Consider the following 20,643-nt stretch of genomic DNA (forward strand, 5'->3'; position numbering starts at 1 on the left):
GGGTGCTACTCTTCATTGTGGTGCGCGGGCTTCTCATTGCGGTGGTTTCTCTTGTTGTGGAGCACGGGCTCTAGAGCGCAGACTCAGTAGTTATGGCACATGGGCTTCGTTGCTCCGCAGCATGTGGGATCCTCCCAGACCAGGGATCGAACCGTGTGCTCTGCATTGGCAGGCGGATTCTTAACCACTGTGCCACCAGGGAAGCCCTCTACTGCCTTCTTGCCTCCACTATTTCTGATAAGTCACTGGCTGAGCGTATTGTTGTTCCCCTCTATGTGACGTCATTCTTTTCTTGCTGCTTTTAAGAATTTTCTGGGGACTTCCCTGGTGGCACAGTGGTTAAGAATCCGCCTGCCAATGCAGGGGACACGGGTTTGATCCCTGGTCCAGGAAGATCCTACATGCCGCGGAGCACCTGAGCCCGTGCGCCACAACTACTGAGCCTGCACTCTAGAGCCTGCGAGCCACAACTACTGAAGCCTGTGAGCCTAGAGTCCGTGCTCCACAACAAGAGAAGCCACCAGAATGAGAAGCCTGCACACCGCAACAAAGAGTAGCCCCCGTTCGCCACAACTAGAGAAGGCCTGTGCACAGCAACAAAGACCCAATGCAGACAAACATAAATTAATTAATTAATTTAAAAAAAAAAGGATTTTCTGTCTTTCAGTAGTTTGTCTGTGATGTGTTATGGTGAGGATCTCTGTGAAGTTATCTTACTTGGGATTTGATGAGCTTCTTGGAACTGTAGATTAATGTTTTTCCATCAAGTTTGAGAAGTTTTTGACAAATATTCATTTGAAAAGAGATTTCCTGCCCCTTTCCCTCTCTCCTTTCAGAATCCCCATTATACCTATATTGGTGGGTTTCATGTTATTCCACATGTCTCTGAGGCTCTGCTAATTTTTCTTCAATTTTTTTCCCCTCTCTTCTTCAGATTATATAATTTCTATTGATCTATTTCAAGTTCACAGATTCTTTCTTCAGACTTCTCAAATCTGCTCTTATTCTAGGATTTCCCTAGAAGATCTCTGTTACATTTCTGGCTCGTTTTCTTATCTGCTGCTGTCCCAACCAGGACTAAAAGCTCACGCTTAGGAGAGCTGCAGGCTTTTTCCATTTGCCACTCTGAGCGTGGGTTTTCCACCCTCCGCTCCCAAACATATCAGCCCCCTTTGGCAAACAAAGCTGCTAGGATTCACAGCTAGCCCCACTCCAGTAGAACTACCACGCTGAATGCTCTGGGCTGCGAAGTCGGGGCAGCCTCAGGCCAGGATGTCACAGGCTGCCTGAAGACTGACTTCAAGTTCAGCAGTGTCGAGAAATTAAGCTCTTCTCAAATTGTTGTTTATCTTTGGTTGATTTCCAGAGATCTGAAATTGTTGTTTTTGACAAATTTATCTGTCTTTATAGTTGCTTTTTGGGGAGGGGATGTCTCCCTTTTCACTTCTCCATAGCTAGAAGTCTCCGGCTTTCACTTAGATTCTGGCCCACTGAATGTTTACTGCCATAACAGTTCTTAGTTCAGGGGATTTTAAACATGTTTCACCTAACATTTTTTGGTATTTTCAGTGGGAGGTTCAGTCTAGATATCTAGTCGGCCATACAGAGAGAGTTAATACTTTGTCAGTTTTTTATGACCATTAAATGAAATTTTTTATGTAAAGAATTAAGCAAAGTGTCTGTAACACAAAGGGCTCAAGGAACTTTAGTTATAACATCTGAATACTTATATTGTAGGGATTTTACATGCATTATTTTATTTAATCATATCTCTTAAGAGGCAGGCATTCAAACTTTAATATTACCCGCCCCCCCCCCCGCAAAAAAAAAAAGATTTACTAGACTAGGGACATACAGGTAGTAAATGATGGAGTCAGGATCTGGTGCCTTCCCCCCTTGATCATACTCGCTCCATGGTGAAGGAGATTTCAGTGGCTGCTCTTTTGGAGTAGCCTGTAGACTATCTAGGAGATCTTAAGGAATTAAATCCAACACAGGTATTAGGGAGAGGGCTCATTGCTATACTAGTTGGCAGTGACTCCAATCACAGTGGGACACATACAGATTCCCAAAAGCAGACAGGGCTTTTGCTAAGACAGTTAACACATGAGTGCATGGTACCTGTGTGAGTCATTGAGAAGGTTTTAGGGCTCTGTATGATATTTGCCCACATTCCAATTATATTTGCAATGAACAGTTAAATCTGAACTAAGTGTACCCCCAAAATACCTAAACAACTGAAATTCATTCCATTTGAAAGCTTATACATAGATCTGGGAGTTAAGTAGCAAACGTTGGGAAAGTGGAACCTTTTGGATTGAATCTGCCAAGATGGTAAAATTATTTGAGAGACTGTGAATCTGGTCCCCAGCCCTGAATATCCAGAAACTAAATTTGATGCTACTGCAAAAGACTTTCTAATTGATCTCCCCACTAACATTTTCTTCTCACCTTTGATGCGTTCTTTATATCCTCGCCTCGGCAACCTTCCTCAGACATTCTCTCTTCGTGTGTCTGTGCACTTCCTCACTGCTCCCTCTTGCTCTCCTAATTCTTCATCCACCAGCCTCTGTAATCTGCTCCCGTGCACGAGTCCATCTCTCAGCCCCACCCGTCCCTGCTCTTGTGGGCTCATTCACTCATCCTCCTCGCATCCTCTACTCCTAGCATCTTCTTCTCACCTCCAAACCTCAGCTTCTGCCTTTCTTTCTACTGTACTCCCCACCCTTCCCCAGCGCCTCCTTTCTTGGAGCACACTCTTTCCTCTATTTCTCTTACCCACATCTTACAGGTCCTTTAAAATCTACTCCCTTCCATTCACTCAGTGGACGTTTGTTCATGCTGTGAAGCGTGAGCTCCAAAGGGTGTCTTGGGTGTCCTTTCCAGGCAATTTACAAAAAAATGACACTATCAGTTGTATTCCACGTTGAGCCTAGTTGTGGCTCCACAGCGGGGGAAATCTCATTTTGCTTCAATTGACACATCATTTTTTCCCACTTTTGACTGCCTCCAACTTTAAGAAGTGGATCAGCCCTTCACTCCTGAGTTATACATCCATCCCATGTAATCGATCCTAGTTTAGATGTTACCTCTACTGGGCCTATGACAGTGCATACGGTTATAATGAAAGTAACAAATATATACCCAGAGGAAAAACTCAATTATAATCACAAGTGAGTCTCATAACTGAGGCAGTCATAAATTATGTTGCATAATGTTCTTGTTCTTAAAATCATAGAACTATTAATGTTTGAGTGCATTAATTATTTTGCTTCATGCTGTGCAGGCAGCCAAGAGATAATGGCTTCCCTTTAGTTTAAAAAAAAAAAAAAAAAGCTGCTCAAGTGCTTGGTTTGCTTTCAGCCCATATTTCTTTTTTTGGCCATCTTTTTGTTACCCATCATCTTCCCCGTGTTGTTTTTGCCAGTTAGGCATCGATGCAGATGGGACAAAACAAAGAATCGGCATCGCCATCAACTTACCGGTCCACTCAGCCTCCTGTCTCAGCCTCTTTCTTCCTATACTCATGGGAAAGTGATGGAGGGGTGGGAAGCGAGGTGACAGAGGGTGACGTTAGGGAGCAGGGAGGGGATTAGACGAGCAAAGGACTTAATACAAGGAGTGGGAAGGACGGGGAGACACAGAGGATGTTCAGAGTCACTCTAACCCCCATGAGTGGGAACGAACCAGTCTCTCACCAGTGCCTAGTGGGGGGTGCAGGACCACACATACCAGAGATAAGAAAAAATGCATTCGGATAAAAAATTACTTAGTAACCTCTGTAGAGGTTTGGTGGGTGAGGCAACACGAAGAGGCCTGACGTAATTTGTGGCATCGTCTTATGTCTGCTGCCTTTCTCCTCTGTTAGTACAGAGAATCAGTTGGTTGCAAAAGCCCACGTTTCATCGTCTGAAGGTGGCCAAAGGCTTACTGCCTTTTCACCATATTTCACTTGGTGGGTATATAAGGATGTATCACTACTGTTCTTGCATTCCAAGAGACTCAAAAATTTGATAAAAATAACTTTGCTTTCAACAAGTCAGTGGACTTTCATTTAATCTTATCTGACTGTGCTCTAGAAATTAAGAAACAAAAGAGAATTGGGGGCTAGTTGTGTATATATAGTTGCACTGAAATGCAAGAGGAAGGGAGAATATTTCATTTTCACTGAGGCAAACTGCTGAGAAAAATAAAAGGAGTTACACTCTTTTAGCTTCTTCTTACCCAGAACATAAATCTCGCTGTTGACCACAGCTGTGCTGAATCGGTACTTTGAGTACTTCATGGGTGCCTGCTCTGTCCATTGATCTTGGCTGGGGTCATACTTCAACAGCTTGTTGCTTAATCGATCAGGTTCTTCATCAGGAAGATCCATCTGTATGAAATTATGACAGCCAGTATAATAACATACCACTTAGAGATCTTTGTGAGTACATGAATGCAATTAATCCAAGCAGACAGCCAAGGAGATAAATAGAGGTTAACTGTAGTGACTCATACTCACAGACACACCAAATCCCATGACTTGAGGTTATAAGTACACTGTCAATATCGGAGGAATTTATATTCTACGATAATGGGGCTAAGGTGTTGGGTTATAGCAAACAATCTGTGATCTGAGCAGTGAGACGATACAGCATTTTTTTAAAAAAATGAAGCACTGCAAAGCCTTAAAAATAAAACCAAGCTTTTTTGAATAGTATTTAAAGTATAATTTTATTTTACCAAGCTTTATAGTGGCGGCTTAAATAATACTTGTGAGAAACTAATTTTAATAATTTATAAGGCATTTTTCTTTATAATATTTTTCTAATCCAAATGGAACAAAATTACAAAAACATTTGAGTGTTTTAGTAATGAGAGTATTTTTATACCATAATACAGGAGTGGTCTGAATTTAATTTTAAAGATACATGGATTAATAGAAATTATTTGCAGTTATTTTTATGTATTTATTTTATGTACATATATATATATATTTTTTAATGACTAGAGAAAGTAGAAGTTGAATACGCACAGATGTTATGTGGCTTTTCCTACTCCTAAACTTCAGGTCAAGTAATATTTTTTGTCTACAATGTGTTAGGAACTTCTGTGACTTCAAGCTAAAGATGCTTAAGTGTCTTTTGCTTTTTGTTTTGGATGCAGGTGTTCAACAGAGAAGTAATTTCCATACTTAAGAAAGTTGTATGCAGTTAGTTTTAGCTCAGGGTTATAATCACTGTAGTGCAATCACTACCCCATGCTTTCTTGCAATTTAATGTATTGTATTCGGTAGAGACTAGCAAAAGCTTTCGTTATGCAGTAAATACTGACGTGTTTGAAGACATTATAAATTAGGAAATACTGACTTTATTGTTTTAATTTTCCTTCTAATTTAAGTATTTAATATTTGCTTTAGTGGAAAAAAGCAAAGAAAAGCTTTTCTTTGGAGCGTATTCATGCAAAATTATGTAATGAATAGTTCTGAAAAAGCTTTATTACAAATAATTTGTCACGTTTCAGCTACTAGCTGTGATTAAATCTAAGCTACTTTTTGATATATAGCATGAATTTTAAAATGTATTAAATGTGAAGTTTGTTTTTAAAACAAGTATGATATATCATAAAAGGCAAAATTTAAGCTTATGAAATGATTTAAAAAGCACTAGTTTTATCATGAAGCGAATCTGGTGAAAGAAAAAATCATATAGGCTAAAATAAAATTAGTTTATGTCATGGGGACAGAAAGTGAGCTGGTAAGATTAATCTTTATTAGAAAGACTGGTTGGCCATGGCAGAAGGCAGCTGGAGTGAAACTTCTGGGAGAGCCCCAGGGCGCTCGGAGGGACACCAAAGAGAAGAGAAAGGGCCACTGTGGTCCCACTCCACTGACTTCTCCATCCTGTCTTGCCTCCCTTCGCTGGGCTTCAAGGCAGTCTCTGGTTTCTCTATCTGCTGATGCCCAGCAAAGACATGAAGAGGTTAAAATTGCAGTATACTTTTGTGGAAATGGTTGTGCCATCACAGGATGAACATTCTGGTTTCCCACTTAGAGTAAGGACTTCAATATGAAAACGACCTAAGAATTACTCGCCTCAGGTCATACAGCTATAAAGCAGAGAGAACTGGGATGAGGATCCAGCTTCTTTGCCTCCTACTTAGATGCGCCTTACAGATAACCCCTCAGCATAAGCATCCTTCATAGTCAGCAAGAATGGGACGGGTTATGAAGAACACAGCACAGACACTGAATGGGACGGGTTATGAAGAACACAGCACAGACACTGAATGGGAAGGGTTATGAAGAACACAGCACAGACACTGAATGGGACGGGTTATGAAGAACACAGCACAGACACTGAATGGGACGGGTTATGAAGAACACAGCACAGACACTGAATGGGACGGGTTATGAAGAACACAGCACAGACACTGAATGGGAAGGGTTATGAAGAACACAGCACAGACACTGAATGGGAAGGGTTATGAAGAACACAGCACAGACACTGAATGGGACGGGTTATGAAGAACACAGCACAGACACTGAATGGGACGGGTTATGAAGAACACAGCACAGACACTGAATGGGAAGGGTTATGAAGAACACAGCACAGACACTGAATGGGAAGGGTTATGAAGAACACAGCACAGACACTGAATGGGACGGGTTATGAAGAACACAGCACAGACACTGAATGGGACGGGTTATGAAGAACACAGCACAGACACTGAATGGGAAGGGTTATGAAGAACACAGCACAGACACTGAATGGGAAGGGTTATGAAGAACACAGCACAGACACTGAATGGGACGGGTTATGAAGAACACAGCACAGACACTGAATGAAGTCATGCCTATGAATAACACACTTTAAAATTCATTCTCCTAAGCTGCTTTAACACTTTAAAATCTTCCATTTAATAGTCTATAACAGAAAAGGCATTTTACCGAAATGTGAGTCGCACTCTTTTAGTATTCAACGACTACAACATTTTTCAACAGAGCAGCCAGACTCAGCACAGCCATGCCAGTTAGGTACACAGGAAATTTCTTAACCTGAGGGGTCCAGCCTCCAATCACGTAAAGTTTATTATTCACTGTTACTACAGCATGACACGCCAACTGTAGTGGAAGGGGGGACACCCTTTTCCAAGTGTCTCGTTCTACAGAGTACTTATCAACACAGTTTGTAATAAGATACTGGTTTTTAATTTTCATCTGTCCTCCTATAACATAGAGGTCGTTATGGACGGTGCCCAGAGCGTAGAGCTCTCGAAATTCTGTTGTGCATAACTTTTCCCAAAACTGGTTTCCTCTATCATGATACCTGTAAATTAACAGAGAGCGAACCCAGAATTAGATTTAATATAAAAACAACTTGCCAAAAAAACACACTTGTTTCTTTCCAACGAAAAACAATATGATTTGGTTCTTCTAATTGGAGAAGAAAAAAACATTAATATAAGCTAGTGATACAGGTTTGTGTTTTTTGGGGGAAAGAAATGCTGAACAAAAATATAATTACACAGAAACAGTCAACCACACCTACCTAGAGAATTTTAGAAAAAAACAATATATTGAAAAAGTATAGATTATCCAGGGACTAGCTTTCATTTCCTAATTCTGGGAAAGAAAATTAAAAATAGGAAAGTCTTTCAGCAAATCATTTGCTAAAAGAGAATACATAAAGATAAAGAAAAATAAAAAATGTCTTATTCTGTTGACTAGAAGTCTCATTTCGATACTACATTAAAGAAATCTGTTTAGGGCGGAAAATCTGGAAATATTTAAATTCAGGTTTCTAATGGGATGATGCAGGATATGTAGAATTTTAAGGATTGTTCTTGTGGTTCTGACTGGCTTGGAACAGAGTCAAGAGCATGCTAGTGTATAAAAACCCACCTGTAGGTGTCTGCTGGGCATCTCACAGCTGTTCTAATCTACTAAACGTGGTAGTTTCAGTAATTTCTACCACGAATAATTATGTTGGTCTGAGAAGAGTCTTGGGAGAAGAGCAGGGACACTAGGTGATATGGTCTTTCAACACCTCCTAGAGTCCAGCACATTAAGTAATTATCTCTGTGTGTGTGTGTGTGTGTGTGTGTGTGTGTAGCATTACATGGTCACCAAATGGATGAGTCTGTGCCCATCTTTTGTCTTGCCTCTTGACAATGGCAAGTCTGTTTTCTCGAATCATGATCGGGACAGATAGTCTAAGGAGGACAAAAGTACCCATGGGGACAGTGGGATAAAATATGTGAAATTAGTTCTGTCCTAGAAAATGCAGAAAGTATAATTGGAATTCAAAACTAAAACAAAACAAAAAACAAAAACCAGAAAAAATATGGAAAATAAGAAAAAAACTTTGTTGTTTGGAAACAAATTTTGCATCAAACATGTGACAGTTAATCACATTACAGAAGTTTTCCCCATTGTTCTAGGCCAACTCTTACGTTCTTCCCCAGAGACACCGTTTTACTTCAGGCTGGACAGGGAAGTTGGAAGATGGTGCTTTTTTCCTGCAGGCATGTCTGCCTTGTCACAAACTGAATGCACATTTATCAAACCTCATGATAGCTGTCTTCTATGTAATTCTAGGTAGGAAACCAAAGTCCCTAGCAGCACAGGTGATATTTTCACCACTATTTTTAATTGTTCTGGATTTTAGAGGAGAAGGGAGAATTAGGTGTCTACAGGTGGGGGCTACTGAAGCAAAGACAATGAATATATAAATAGAACTAAAAAATGGGTTTTGGTTTTCTGAGGCACAGTTTAAGAAAATAGGCCAAGAACAAAATAAATCCCATGAAGGATGGGAAGTACATGTTTGCTGGGCAACTTGCTAATTGGATTTTTGTTTTAACATTTTGAATTAAAAATGGGGAGGGAGGGCTTCCCTGGTGGTGCAGTGGTTGAGAGTCTGCCTGCCAATGCAGGGGACACGGGTTCGGGCCCTGGTCTGGGAAGATCCCACATGCCGCGGAGCAACTAAGCCCGTGAGCCACAACTACTGAGCCTGCGCGTCTGGAGCTTGTGCTCCGCAACAAGAGAGGCCGCGACAGTGAGAGGCCCGCGCACCGCGATGAAGAGTGGCCCGCAGCTCGCCGCAAGTAGAGAAAGCCCGCGTGCAGCAATGAAGACCCAACACAGCCAAAAATAAATAAATTAAAAAAAAAAAAGTACAGAATGAAAACTGACTGATAAATAGTACTTTTTGGTCAAGAAAAAAAATTACTTATTACTCTGAATTGTGAACTAATAAAAGTCAGTTCAAAGGCGTCAGTGTTAATAAACTTTTCTTCCTGTTAAAAGTTATATTCAGCTCTTCAAAAACAAAGCAATTATAGCATATGAATAGTGAAAGCTAAGAGTGAAAATATACAGAGGAATCATAAAGTATATACATTTAACTTATGCACATTCAACTATATGTTCTTAATAATGAAAGGGAGAGAAAAATAATTTTAAAATGTGGATGATTTCGTTACGAATTTTACATCTATGTAAAATATGTGATTACAGGGTAATTCTGACCACATGTAATTTAAGCTGTGATCACTCAGCAGTACTTCTGCTAATGTCAAAGCAAGATAATTGAAACAAAGTTACAAGTATATGGCTAGATACAAACCTGTAGATTTCAACATTCTTGCTCTTTTGTCTGGAGAGTTTAGAGACACTTGCTTCTCCAGCCACAATGATAGTGTTGTTTTCCATGACAACACCAGTACACACAGTGCCTAAACCCTCCCCATACTTGGGAGAGGAGATGAAATAGGTCTTGCGCGATGCAGGATCATAGCAAAAACTAGCATCTCCGTAGTTCCTACGTCTCGACCTGATTCCTGAAGAATTGTTGCCAATGCACAGCAAAAGACTGGTAGTCTCCATGCCATAACGAAGATTGAGAGAGTGCTGTTGAGGGGTCTTGATGGCTTTGAATGCGTTTTGAATGATGTCAATGCAATTTGCATCACACAGAAGCATTGTGTTCCTTTTCAGGGCTTGTCTTAAAGAAGAAGGATTTACCAGTTGCAACCTAACTTGCTTCAGAAGTTCCGCAAGATGCTCTGTGCGCAGTTCTCGGTTATGATTTACCCATCTCAGAACTAGGTCCAGAATGCTCTCCTCTCTGGATATGTTCAGGTCATCTGATTTAATAAGCGTCAGAAATTGGTGCACTTCAATTTCTAGTATCTCTTCATGTAAGCTCACCTCAGCAAAGTGCTGATATAAATACTTCTTCGATTGATCAGCTAAATCTTCAGCTCCAATCTGCTTTGCAAAATGATAGATACCCACACAGTTCGAGGCATCCATATGGTCCATCATATACTTCTGACACACACTGAAGACTTCCTCCATCTGCATAAAATAGGCGGCCATAGCCACAGTCTGTACATTGGCATTACTGATCTCCAAAGCCGCATGGTACATATAATTTAATATCACCGACACACTTTCTGCTGTGATGTCATAAAGTACGACTTCCCTCTGAGTACACTCAAGTAGTCCACAGGTAAACATCGCTTTGAAATAAGGACTAAATGCAGCCAGAACGAGCCTGTGGCAAGGGAATTTCTCCCCTTCTGCGATGAGTACAACATCAATCATCTCTGCTAGTTCTTTCATGTTCTTAATTTTATTCAGTAAATTCAAGCTGTGTTGGTATTTTTCTTTTCCCTCAGTCTTGCACTCCATGGTGTCCTCTCCAGTGTTTCTAAGTAAGTCTTCTTTAAATGTAGCTTGATTCTTGAGGTCCTGTTTACATGTCTGATTACTCACCAAGCAACAGAGATGTCATGTAACGTTCCTGAAGGAAAGAAAAGAAGTTTTCTTCTAAGAAAATAAATTCTCTGTAATTTAACTATGCAGCATTACTTCTAAGAAGTATTTATAAGTAAATATTATTCATTCCAAGCAGAGTAGTTTAACATTAAGACAACTACTTTGGTATCTAAAAATAACGTTGATTGTAAAATTAAAAACAGTAAATTATTAACCAATAAGAATATTTTCCTAATTAGCGGCAGCGATTTTTCTAGCGGAGGCTGGAAAGTCCTCCCTCCCAAGGTGAATGAAGAGAAAAGGGATAAGATGAGCACCTTTCGCATTTCCGCTTCCAGTTACCAAATTCAGCTGACCCGTAGATGGAGGATACAGAGGCATTAGGAAGCATCCTCTCTGAGGGGATGCAACATCACCGAAAGGGTTAGGTGCACCATCCCCCAAAATGCACCCAAATGCTATCAGCAGCAATCTGAAAAATCACAAGGGGGCCTTGCGGGCTGGCTGAAAAAAAAGTCCACTAAAATTCTGCTCAAACTTTGCTGTGTGGCAAATAATTCAAAACAGTGCTTTGGAAAGCGCAACCAAATACATGCTGATGTGAGAATTCACAATACCTGAAACTTACAACTAAACCATCCTAAGCTTAGAAAACACACAAAAGTCCTCCCTTTCTCTGCCCTTCCTGCTCAGCTTCTCTCTCTTCCCTGTCTCACAGAGGCAGAGGCGAATCACTTCTTGCCTGAAAAAGCACTAGTCTAATTAAAAATCTCTTTAAGCTGGTTGTCTCAGCTTCCCCTTCCCCAGGGAACTGCAAACAGGATGTTTCAAGGAAGCTAATTAGCTCTTTTGATTTAAAGAAGGACACTCCTAGAGCCATAAGCCTTAATGGGAGGAGCGGATCTCAATCTCTGTCACCCTGTCCAGGTCTAACGCTGCTGTAAGTCGCCCGCAGTGAGAATAAACCTTGATGGTAGAAAAGTCAGCACGAGGAGCTAAGAAAGGCAGGGAGGTGATAATTTCAACACTGTGAAAGCAAAATCTGTCAGCCGTAAAGCTTATAAATTTTCTAAATTTCTGTAATCCTGTGAAGGATTAGAAATCTCATATGTCTCAATGAGACTTGGCCCTTTTTCAGTGTTGAATTAAAGTTCATTTCAGGAAACAAGTGTTAAGCATGATAGGAATGTTTAATTATATAATGGCAACTGTAAGACCTAAAAACCACTGTGCTGAAGGGTGTGGAATCATAATAACTAGCCAGTCTTGGAATCCGTATACTTGAAATAGAAAGAAATAAAACCCTCCTCGCTGGATTTTCTGGCATTAATGGCTCAGTTTTATTTCAATAAGAACTTAAGACTTTCTGTACAAGGGTTTGCAGGTTAAAAGTGAACTTTGCTTTTTCGCTTTATTTGTTTTAGATTTTTACAAAGAGAATCCAATTATGGGTAATTAAGAGGTCATTATATTTCTAAATTCTCCTATAACACATTATGATTAGCCCAAATCATATTATGTAGGCTTCTTTACACATAAACACCTCAATCAACTTTATAGATGACAGCTGTTACTTCAAACTAAAAATGGTAAAACCTTTCTTATAAGGAAATATTTTAAAATTTCTATTCCATTTGTACTGATATACAAGAATCCCTCAACGGGTACCAGTACCCACAATGCTACAAGGCCAAGGGTAGCTTCCAGATTGGATCACGTGATCTAACACAGTGCCGGTAGTTCAGACTCATTAGTTCTTGATGTTGCTGGAAAGAAACCAGATGCTGGGGACCCAAATGTTAGGACTACAACCTAGGGTTTTGTATCTTTAAGGCAGGAACCAAGCTACCCTCGTTGAACTTTTTGGCATAGGGCTAGTTTAATGAAAACAAAAGTGGCATTAGTTTCAAAGAGAGGTTAAAAATGAGATACCTAGTACATTATGGACTGGTTTTCTTGGTAAAGATGTTATAGGTAATATCTTATACACAACTCTATAGTGGACAATGTTGGCTTTCTCCCCACATCCAGCCTGCCTTTCCTTGGTGCCACTGGGGTGGGACTGACTCCCGTTCTCCTTACCACTGAGGCTGGTGGGATACCTGAGATTGGCCCGACTGGAGTGAAGCTCAGTCTCTGGTTCACTGGTTGGGGGTGTCCACGTGTTACAGAGATGAGAGGTCTGGATCCGCTGCAGCCGTGTCCCCACAGCCAGCATGAGGACACAGCCAGTACAGGAAAGAAGGCAGAGATTTCAGAGCAGTGGAGCTTGAAACATGCCTTATTTCTGTGTTTTTCAGTTTTGAGAGAGAAACCATTCCCCTCATTGTTTAAGCTAGTTTGAGTTGGGAGTGCTGGTACTGGCACTCAGGAGTCCTCTCTAGTATAAGTGGCGTGTGCAAAAATACTGAGACAAGGTTGCTTAAGGTAACAGCAATTATATATTTTATAAAGTTTCACTTTAGGTATATTCTTATATTCCCTATTAGTACACTGTCAAGTAAAAGAACTGTAGAAACTTCTCATTATGCTCATTTCTCCTTGATAGAAGGCAAAAGTCCCTACGTCAACTCTTCTGAGTTTACCTCTTCTCATTAAATGGCTACAGCATTTTACAAGCACACGAACTGAGTCTTGAGCCCAGTTCCATCTGACTCCAGAGTCTGCACTCCCTCTAGAGCAAGCACCGAACTAGGGCCAGAGAGAAAACATCTCAGGCTTTGTAGGGTTTCTGTCTTAACAGTTCAGCGCTGCCGTCATCGCAATGCAGAAGCAGCCAGAGGTGATATGTAAACAAATGAGCATCACTCTGTGCCAAAAAATGCGTTTCACGGACACTGAGACTTGAACTTCATACATTTCCACATCTTCTTTTGATTGTAAAAAGCCACTTAAAATTATAAAATTCATTCTTAGCTCGTGGGTGATATAAAGCAGGCAACAGGGCAACAATTCCTGTGCCACTGTCATAAATAAATCCACTTTCTAGATTATGTCTGGTGCCTAATCTCCAATTCTCTGCTTAACTCCAGCTGAAGAGTTTTGAGAAGGGGAACAGTCAAATTCCTATTTTAAAAAGATCATCTGGTGTCCCCAAGATTCCCAAAGGTAAATCAGTTTCTTGAATAAATACTTTACTTGGGTACAGTTTCTCTGCCCCAAATGCTGGCTTCAACAACAAAAAATACTTTTAAAAAGGAAATGAGAGAACATTTATGAATTTTTTAGATGGGCACATATATTTAAGTATCCCTTCCTTCTAATTGCCTTTTATAAAATTCTTGAAAGCTACTCTAATTGCTGTGGATTTACAGACCAAATGAATTTACTGGTGGAAATCCTGAGAGAGAAGATGCTGGCATTGTAGATGGGGCTTTGAAGTGAGATAGTCCTGGGCCTGAATCTCAGTTTAGCCACTGCTTTGTGTCATCCTAAAATTATGTAACCTTTCTTTTTTTCTTTTTTTAATTTATTTATGATTACTATTTTTTTATTTGTTGGCTGCGTTGGGCCTTTGTTGCTGTGCGCGAGCTCTCTCTAGTTGCGGTGAGCGGGGGCTACTCTTTGTTGTGGTGCGCGGGCTTCTCATTGTGGTGGCTTCTCTTGTTGCAAAGCGTGGGCTCTAGGTGCCCGGGCTTCAGTAGTTGCAGCATGTGGGCTCAGTAGGTGTGGCTCATGGGCTCTAGAGCACAGGCTCAGTAGTTCTGGCGCACGGGCTTAGTTGCTCCGCGGCATGTGGGATCTTCCCGGACCAGGGCTCGAACCCGTGTCCCCTGCATTGGCAGGCGGATTCTTAACCACTGCGCCACCAGGGAAGTCCCATAAAATTATGTAACCTTTCTGAACCTTGGTTTCTGCATGTGTAAATTGGGGTTTCTGTATACAAATAAAGTAGTTGGATCAGTCCTTTGTATCCAAGTGCTCACAGTGGGGTAGCAGAGGGTAGCTCAGAGGTTCGGAACGTGGGCTTTGACTTGGGTTCCTGAGACCTGGGTTCGGAGACGTCGCTCTACCATTTACAACGTGAGCAAGTTTCTTAGCCTCTTTTCGATTCCTTGCTTGGAATTAGTTTTGAGAATTATATAAGAATAGTTGGGAGAATTAAATAAGGCCATGCATGTACAACATGTAATTTGCTTGGTAAAGCTGAAACTGGATACACCTGTACAAACATTTTTTGAACAATAACAATGTTTGGGTTCATATACAAACTGCTTGTGGGTACAGACACAGCTCACAAAAGAGAGCTGACAGCAACTTTTTCTTGTAATGAGGGCACAGAGGGCATTCTCCTTTCATCAGCAAAATAAAATTGTATAAATGTTCTCAGTGGTATCAGTGGAAAGTTATTCTCTGCTCCAATTTATAGAAGACTGAATTGTGCATTCATATTAATAGTACCCATAATAATGGAGAAAAAATGAGTAGCAAAAATAAATATAAATCACAAGAATAAAGCCTAATTACTTTGCAAATCCAAAATGCAGTTTTACCCATGTCCAGTATACTTAGTTTTAAGAAATGGATTGCTATAAATTTTAATGTGGGGCTTCCCTGGTGGCGCAGTGGTGAAGAATCCGCCTGCCAACGCAGGGGACACGGGTTCGAGCCCTGGTCTGGGAAGATCCCACATGCCTCGGAGCAACTAAGCCCGTGCGCCACAACTACTGAGGCTGCACTCTAGAGCCCATGAGCCACAACTGCTGAGCCCCCGTGCCTAGAGCTTGTGCTCCGCAACAAGAGAAGCCACCGCAATGAGAAGCCTGCTCACCACAACGAAGAGTAGCCACCGCTTGCTGCAACTAGAGAAAGCCTGAGCACAGCAACGAAGACCCAACACAGCCAATAACTAACTAAATAAATAAATTTATTAAAAAAATAAAATAGAATTTAATGTGGCATAAAAATGTTAGTTTACTTAAACTACCAGTGTTTTGCTTTTACAATGTTTAATTTTATAATCTTTATATTATCTTTAAAGTTGCTACTTTTTCTAAATAATGATTGATACATGACCATGACTCCATGTTTTGCTGAAGTTAAAACTAGTTTAAATTCATAGCAGCACTGTTTGAAATAGTAAAAATTTGGAAATAACCTAAATATTCGTTAACAGGAGAACAGATAGACTGTAGCATATTCACTGAAGAGAATATTGTACAGCAAAAAAAAAAAAAAAAGAATGAACTAGAGCTACATGTATCGACATGGATGAATTTCACAAACATCAATGTGTGAAAAAGACTAAAAGAATAGGTGCTGCCCGCCACTGATATATTCTTTAAATTATGCAAAACAATACTATATATTCTAATAGAGTAAATCTAGGTGATCTATTATGACAAAATAAATATAAATGGTGAATCTGGTAAAGGGTCTATGGGAGTTTTTTGTCCTACTGTTAGAACTTTCCTGTAAGTTTGAAATTATATCAAAATTAAAAGTTAAAAGAATTGTATATTCTTTAAGGGTATGTACAACTGTAGTGGAATATAGAGAAATGAAAGGTAATTCTAAACACCAGGTTCCGGACAGTGGTTGCTTTCCGGAGGCGTGGAAGGAGGGCACACAGCTGGAGGAGGGTGACAGGAGTTTCAGCTGCGTAATCAGCGTTCAACTTCATCAGCTGCATGGCGGGAACCCGATAACATACTTTATTATTCATTAGGCCTTTCTGCACGTCTTAAATATTGCATAAACTAAGTTTAAAATTAAAAATTGTATTAACATTAGAGTAACTTATAACTTTGAAAACCTAACCTATTGGGTTGGCCAAAAGTTTTGTTCGGGTTTGGCCATAACATCAAACCCGAACGAACTTTTTGGCCAGCCCCATACAGTGTAAACCACATCAGTGCGTGTACATAGATAGAGAGAGGCAGACAGACAGGCAGACAGGATACGTAGATACATTGAGAATTTTCTTTTTAACCTGTCAAAGTGTAGGCAGCCCAACTTACGAGTCATTGGAAAATACAAATGCTTACAACCTGCTTCTCCAGTCTTAATGAGAACTACTCTGGGAGAAAGGCAGAAACAATTCCTTCCTACTTGTGCTTTGGTGGGAAAAGAAGCTACTGGATTCCAGAATTAGTGTATACATTTTTTTCCCATAGAAATGTTCAGTATGTGAGTAGGTCATAATATGAAATGATAGAGTTGATCAACAGCAAAGCCTTGAATTTTATCGATGAAAAAAACTGAAGACCTGAGAAATTACTTGGTTAGGGTCCTACATTCCAGCCTAAAACCCCCTTCAACAGATTTTGATTGGCAAGCCAAGGAATGTCAACATGACGTCAATGATGTCTCAGTTCCAAAGCTTAAAACACAGCCCTTCTGTAAGTTGGTGACTCTCATGTATGAAATCATTACCCCACATTTAAAAAAATACCTCAAGCCTATTTGCACCAGCACTACCCATCCTCCAGGCATTAGGAGGCCCTTCCTAGCCTGGCACCTCCCAGCCCTTCCTGCCCCATCTCCGGACTTTCCTTCCTCATATTTTCCAATCTCTTAGTAGTACTGAACCACTCACTATTCTAATGCTGTGTGGCTACACATGTTGTTCCCTGTGTCTGGAATATTCTTCACCTGCTTCCACCTGAAAAAATGTAACTGGCTCTTCAAAATTCAGTCCAGGCGTCACTTCCTCAGTGAAGCCTTCTCTGCCCTTCCTTGCTTGTACCTTGAACACGGTGGTTATTGCGCCGTTGTTACTGCAATTTATTTACGCATTCGCCCTCCTCGCCTTTCACTGATGCGCACATTGAGGGTAGGGGGTCAGGTCTTAACCCTTTCTGTATTGTTAGCGTCTGTCTGTGACAATGCCTGGCACAGAAGAGTTGCTCAAGATGGTTTGTGCAATTAAATGAATGCGTTGCTTAGTCCTAAATTACAAGTTCGTAACTTTTTTTTCTTTTAGGTTTTATACATGTTATTAACCACTGTCTTGAAGATATTTTGATTCTTCAAGTTGCTATCCATTTGTCCAAGTCAAATAAATCACCCAGAATCATTAACTTGATTTCCTTGCCTATAGCCTGACACGTTCTGACACCCACTTCTCCCATCCTCAAAATTAATTCCCCGTCACCACTGTGCTCAGGAATTTGGCCCCCATTCTTAGAGAACTGAAGCCAGAGATAGCAAATTGGCTGCTCAGACTTTTTTTTTTTTTTTATGTAAATTAATTGTCAACATGCAGAGCTGAAACATTCCAGCATCTATTGAAAAAAACACGCAAGATAGGGCAACAGTGGGTTCTTAATTCCCATGGCGACAACCACCAGCAGGACCTGAGTAGCCCCACCTCTCAGATGGCACATCTCCTCCCCATTCCCAGCCCCCCCCGCCCTAATGATTAGAGACCTGATAGTCCTCATTTATAATTTTTTTCACCCCTGCCCCTTTAGTTATCCTACAGCATTTACCTTGGTGACCCCTGGCTCTTCCCATTACTCCCCACACCCTAGTTTGCTTCAGCATCACCATCTTGTGTAGACCCTGGCTGAAAATGGCTCAGAACACCTGCCCCACCCTGAATGCACTCCGAGTCTCCCAGGAGCATTGGAAAATGCTGGATTTTTTGCAAAGTAATAATCCACTCCACACACCTGGCTTTTAATGACGGCCAGGATGGAGATGAAGCTAAATAAGGCAAGTTTCCTTTTTCCTTTCCTTTGAAGAGCTGACGTTTTGCATTCTTACCAGAGCCTTTAAACATGCATCGAGCTCGTTAGTTACTCTTAAGAATCCCGCGGGGGTGGGGGTGGGGTGGGAAACGCAGGGCGATTAGACTCCTCAGTCTACAGTTCAGAGAGCGGATCCTGTCGAGTGCCGGGCACTGTTCTCGGTTCCAGGAGGACCCCCGGGACGGGCAGACACAGGCGTCCCCTCCACGGCCACCAGGGCCGGCGAGGGCGGCCCAGGACCAGGCGGTCAGGGGCGCGGGGCTGCACGCGCGGCGGGGGCGCAGGTGCCGGAGGGGCCCCGGGTGGTCCCCGCGGCCCGGTCACCGTTACTTACGGGGCTACCCCGACGGGAGGCGCGGCCGCAGTCGCTCCGCAGGGGCCGCCGCAATGGCGCCGCGACCCGGCCTGGGGCGCCTGACCTGCTGGCGCTGCCCAATATGGGCAGAGCCGGCGAGCGATATAAATAGACGGCGCGGGGAGGGGGCGCGGGCGCCCGCGGGCAGGAGGCGGCCTGGCAGCTCCGCGGGCGGACAGGTGCTCGCCCTCTGCACCCACCCTCCCGCCCCGGGCTGCAGGGACTACGCGCCGCAGCGCTTGCGTGTGTGTGTGTGTGTGTGTGTGTGTGTGTGTACATGTGTACACGTGTGTGCAGGCGTGTGTACACGTGTGGGTACAGCGTGTGCGCAGGTGCAGGGCATCAGTGCCTGAGGCTTCATGCTCAGCACCTGTGGGCACCGGAGGGCGGGATTCCAGCAGTTGCCACAAACTCATTTTTTGGGTCCTTACTGGCTGTTCTGGCCTGAAGGGCTGGGAGCATGTGGCCTGTGCCCATCACACGGTGCTCACCCTACAGAGCGTCACACTGTAGCCAGGTGTGCAAACCTGTCACATCTCCCCACACCCCCGAAAGCTCCCAGAGGCCAAGAGCTCTGTCCTGTCCACCTTGGCCGCCCACTCACATGCTGGCTGGGGCCCTCCAGAGAACGGATGGTCAGGGAGCGGTCACTGATTTGGGTGATGGAGGGGCAAAGCTGGTAAGTGACAGGAAGGAGGGCCTTACCTGGTGTCCTAGCTCCGCTCTGCCCCTGGAAGCCTCATGACCTCCTGTGATTAGCTCAGATTCTTGGAGGACAGTAGACAAGACCGTATTGCACCTGGCTCACACCCAAGTTATTAGGAGGATGAGATAGGAGAGCCAATAGGTGTGAAAGTGCTTTGATAACTATCAAGTAACCCAAGTCGTTTTCTCCTGATGAGGCAGGTATTATTAAATGCAGACTCGTCTCCCCAAAGGTCTTGAAAGTGGGGCAGAAGGCCACCTCTTACCGATAGTGCTGATTGTATCCTTTCCTGAGGCAGAGACAGGGACATTTCTTTTGGAGGCTCTTCTGCTTTAAGAATCTGTCAGAGGGGGACTTCCTTGGTGGCGCAGTGGTTAAGGATCTGCCTGCCAATGCAGGGGACATGGGTTTGAGCCCTGGACCAGGAAGATCCCACATGCCATGGAGCAACTAAGCCCGTGTGCCACTACTACCGAGCCTGTGCTCTAGAGCCCGCCAGCCACAACTACTGAGCTCACGTGCAGCCATAAATAAATAAATAAATACACGAATAAATAAATAAATAAGAATCTGTCAGAGGGAAGCTGGGGAAGGGAGGTACTGTCTGTCTACTAAGCCTCACCTGCCCACTCCTGTGATGATAAACCACCCAGAGAGCCCAGCCTTGGGGCACTCAAGGCTGCACACAACTTAATCTAATAGATTTCAGGGTTTTTGAAAGGTCACAAACCTTCTGGACGCCAAATTTCTCTCCACATCCCAAGATTATTTCATTTCCCCCAAGCAATGAAATCCTCAAATCCTGAGTCTATGAATCATCAAATCTTGCGTGAGGCAGAGTCCAAGTACACTAACTGTTATTTTCTGTTGCTTTATTAAGCAATGGATAGTATCTTGCATACGGTGTGAGTCAAGATGTATAGGTTCAGCTGCTCTAACAGAGAATTCCAGTGATAGTTCCCTAACAGGAAGGAACGTAAGTTTTCCTTCATACGGTGCCTGGTGGAAGGGCTCCAAGGCTCCTCAGGCAGCTCCACAGTCACTGCCCCGGGCGCCTCCCCTCCACCCTTCTTACTCCACCTTCCCTAGAGTACTGCCCTGGTCCACATGCTCCGAG

The 20,643-nt window shown here is 42.4% G+C and overlaps 1 protein-coding gene across 1 annotated transcript in view; it reads right to left on the reverse strand.

The window, feature by feature from the left end:
• KBTBD12 (kelch repeat and BTB domain containing 12) overlaps positions 1-18,850 on the reverse strand; it is a 51,414-nt gene extending 32,564 nt beyond the window's left edge. The window contains exons 1-4 of the mRNA XM_061195625.1: positions 18,800-18,850; positions 9,615-10,796; positions 7,040-7,310; positions 4,225-4,375 (exon numbers count right to left, since the gene is read on the reverse strand). Coding sequence (XP_061051608.1) covers positions 4,225-4,375; positions 7,040-7,310; positions 9,615-10,684 — 1,492 coding nt within the window. The 5' untranslated portion in view covers positions 10,685-10,796; positions 18,800-18,850. The remainder of the gene's footprint in view (positions 1-4,224; positions 4,376-7,039; positions 7,311-9,614; positions 10,797-18,799) is intronic.
• Positions 18,851-20,643: the final 1,793 nt, after the last annotated feature.

This window comes from Eubalaena glacialis, chromosome 7, assembly GCF_028564815.1.
Source record: "Eubalaena glacialis isolate mEubGla1 chromosome 7, mEubGla1.1.hap2.+ XY, whole genome shotgun sequence".
NCBI lineage: Eukaryota > Metazoa > Chordata > Mammalia > Artiodactyla > Balaenidae > Eubalaena > Eubalaena glacialis.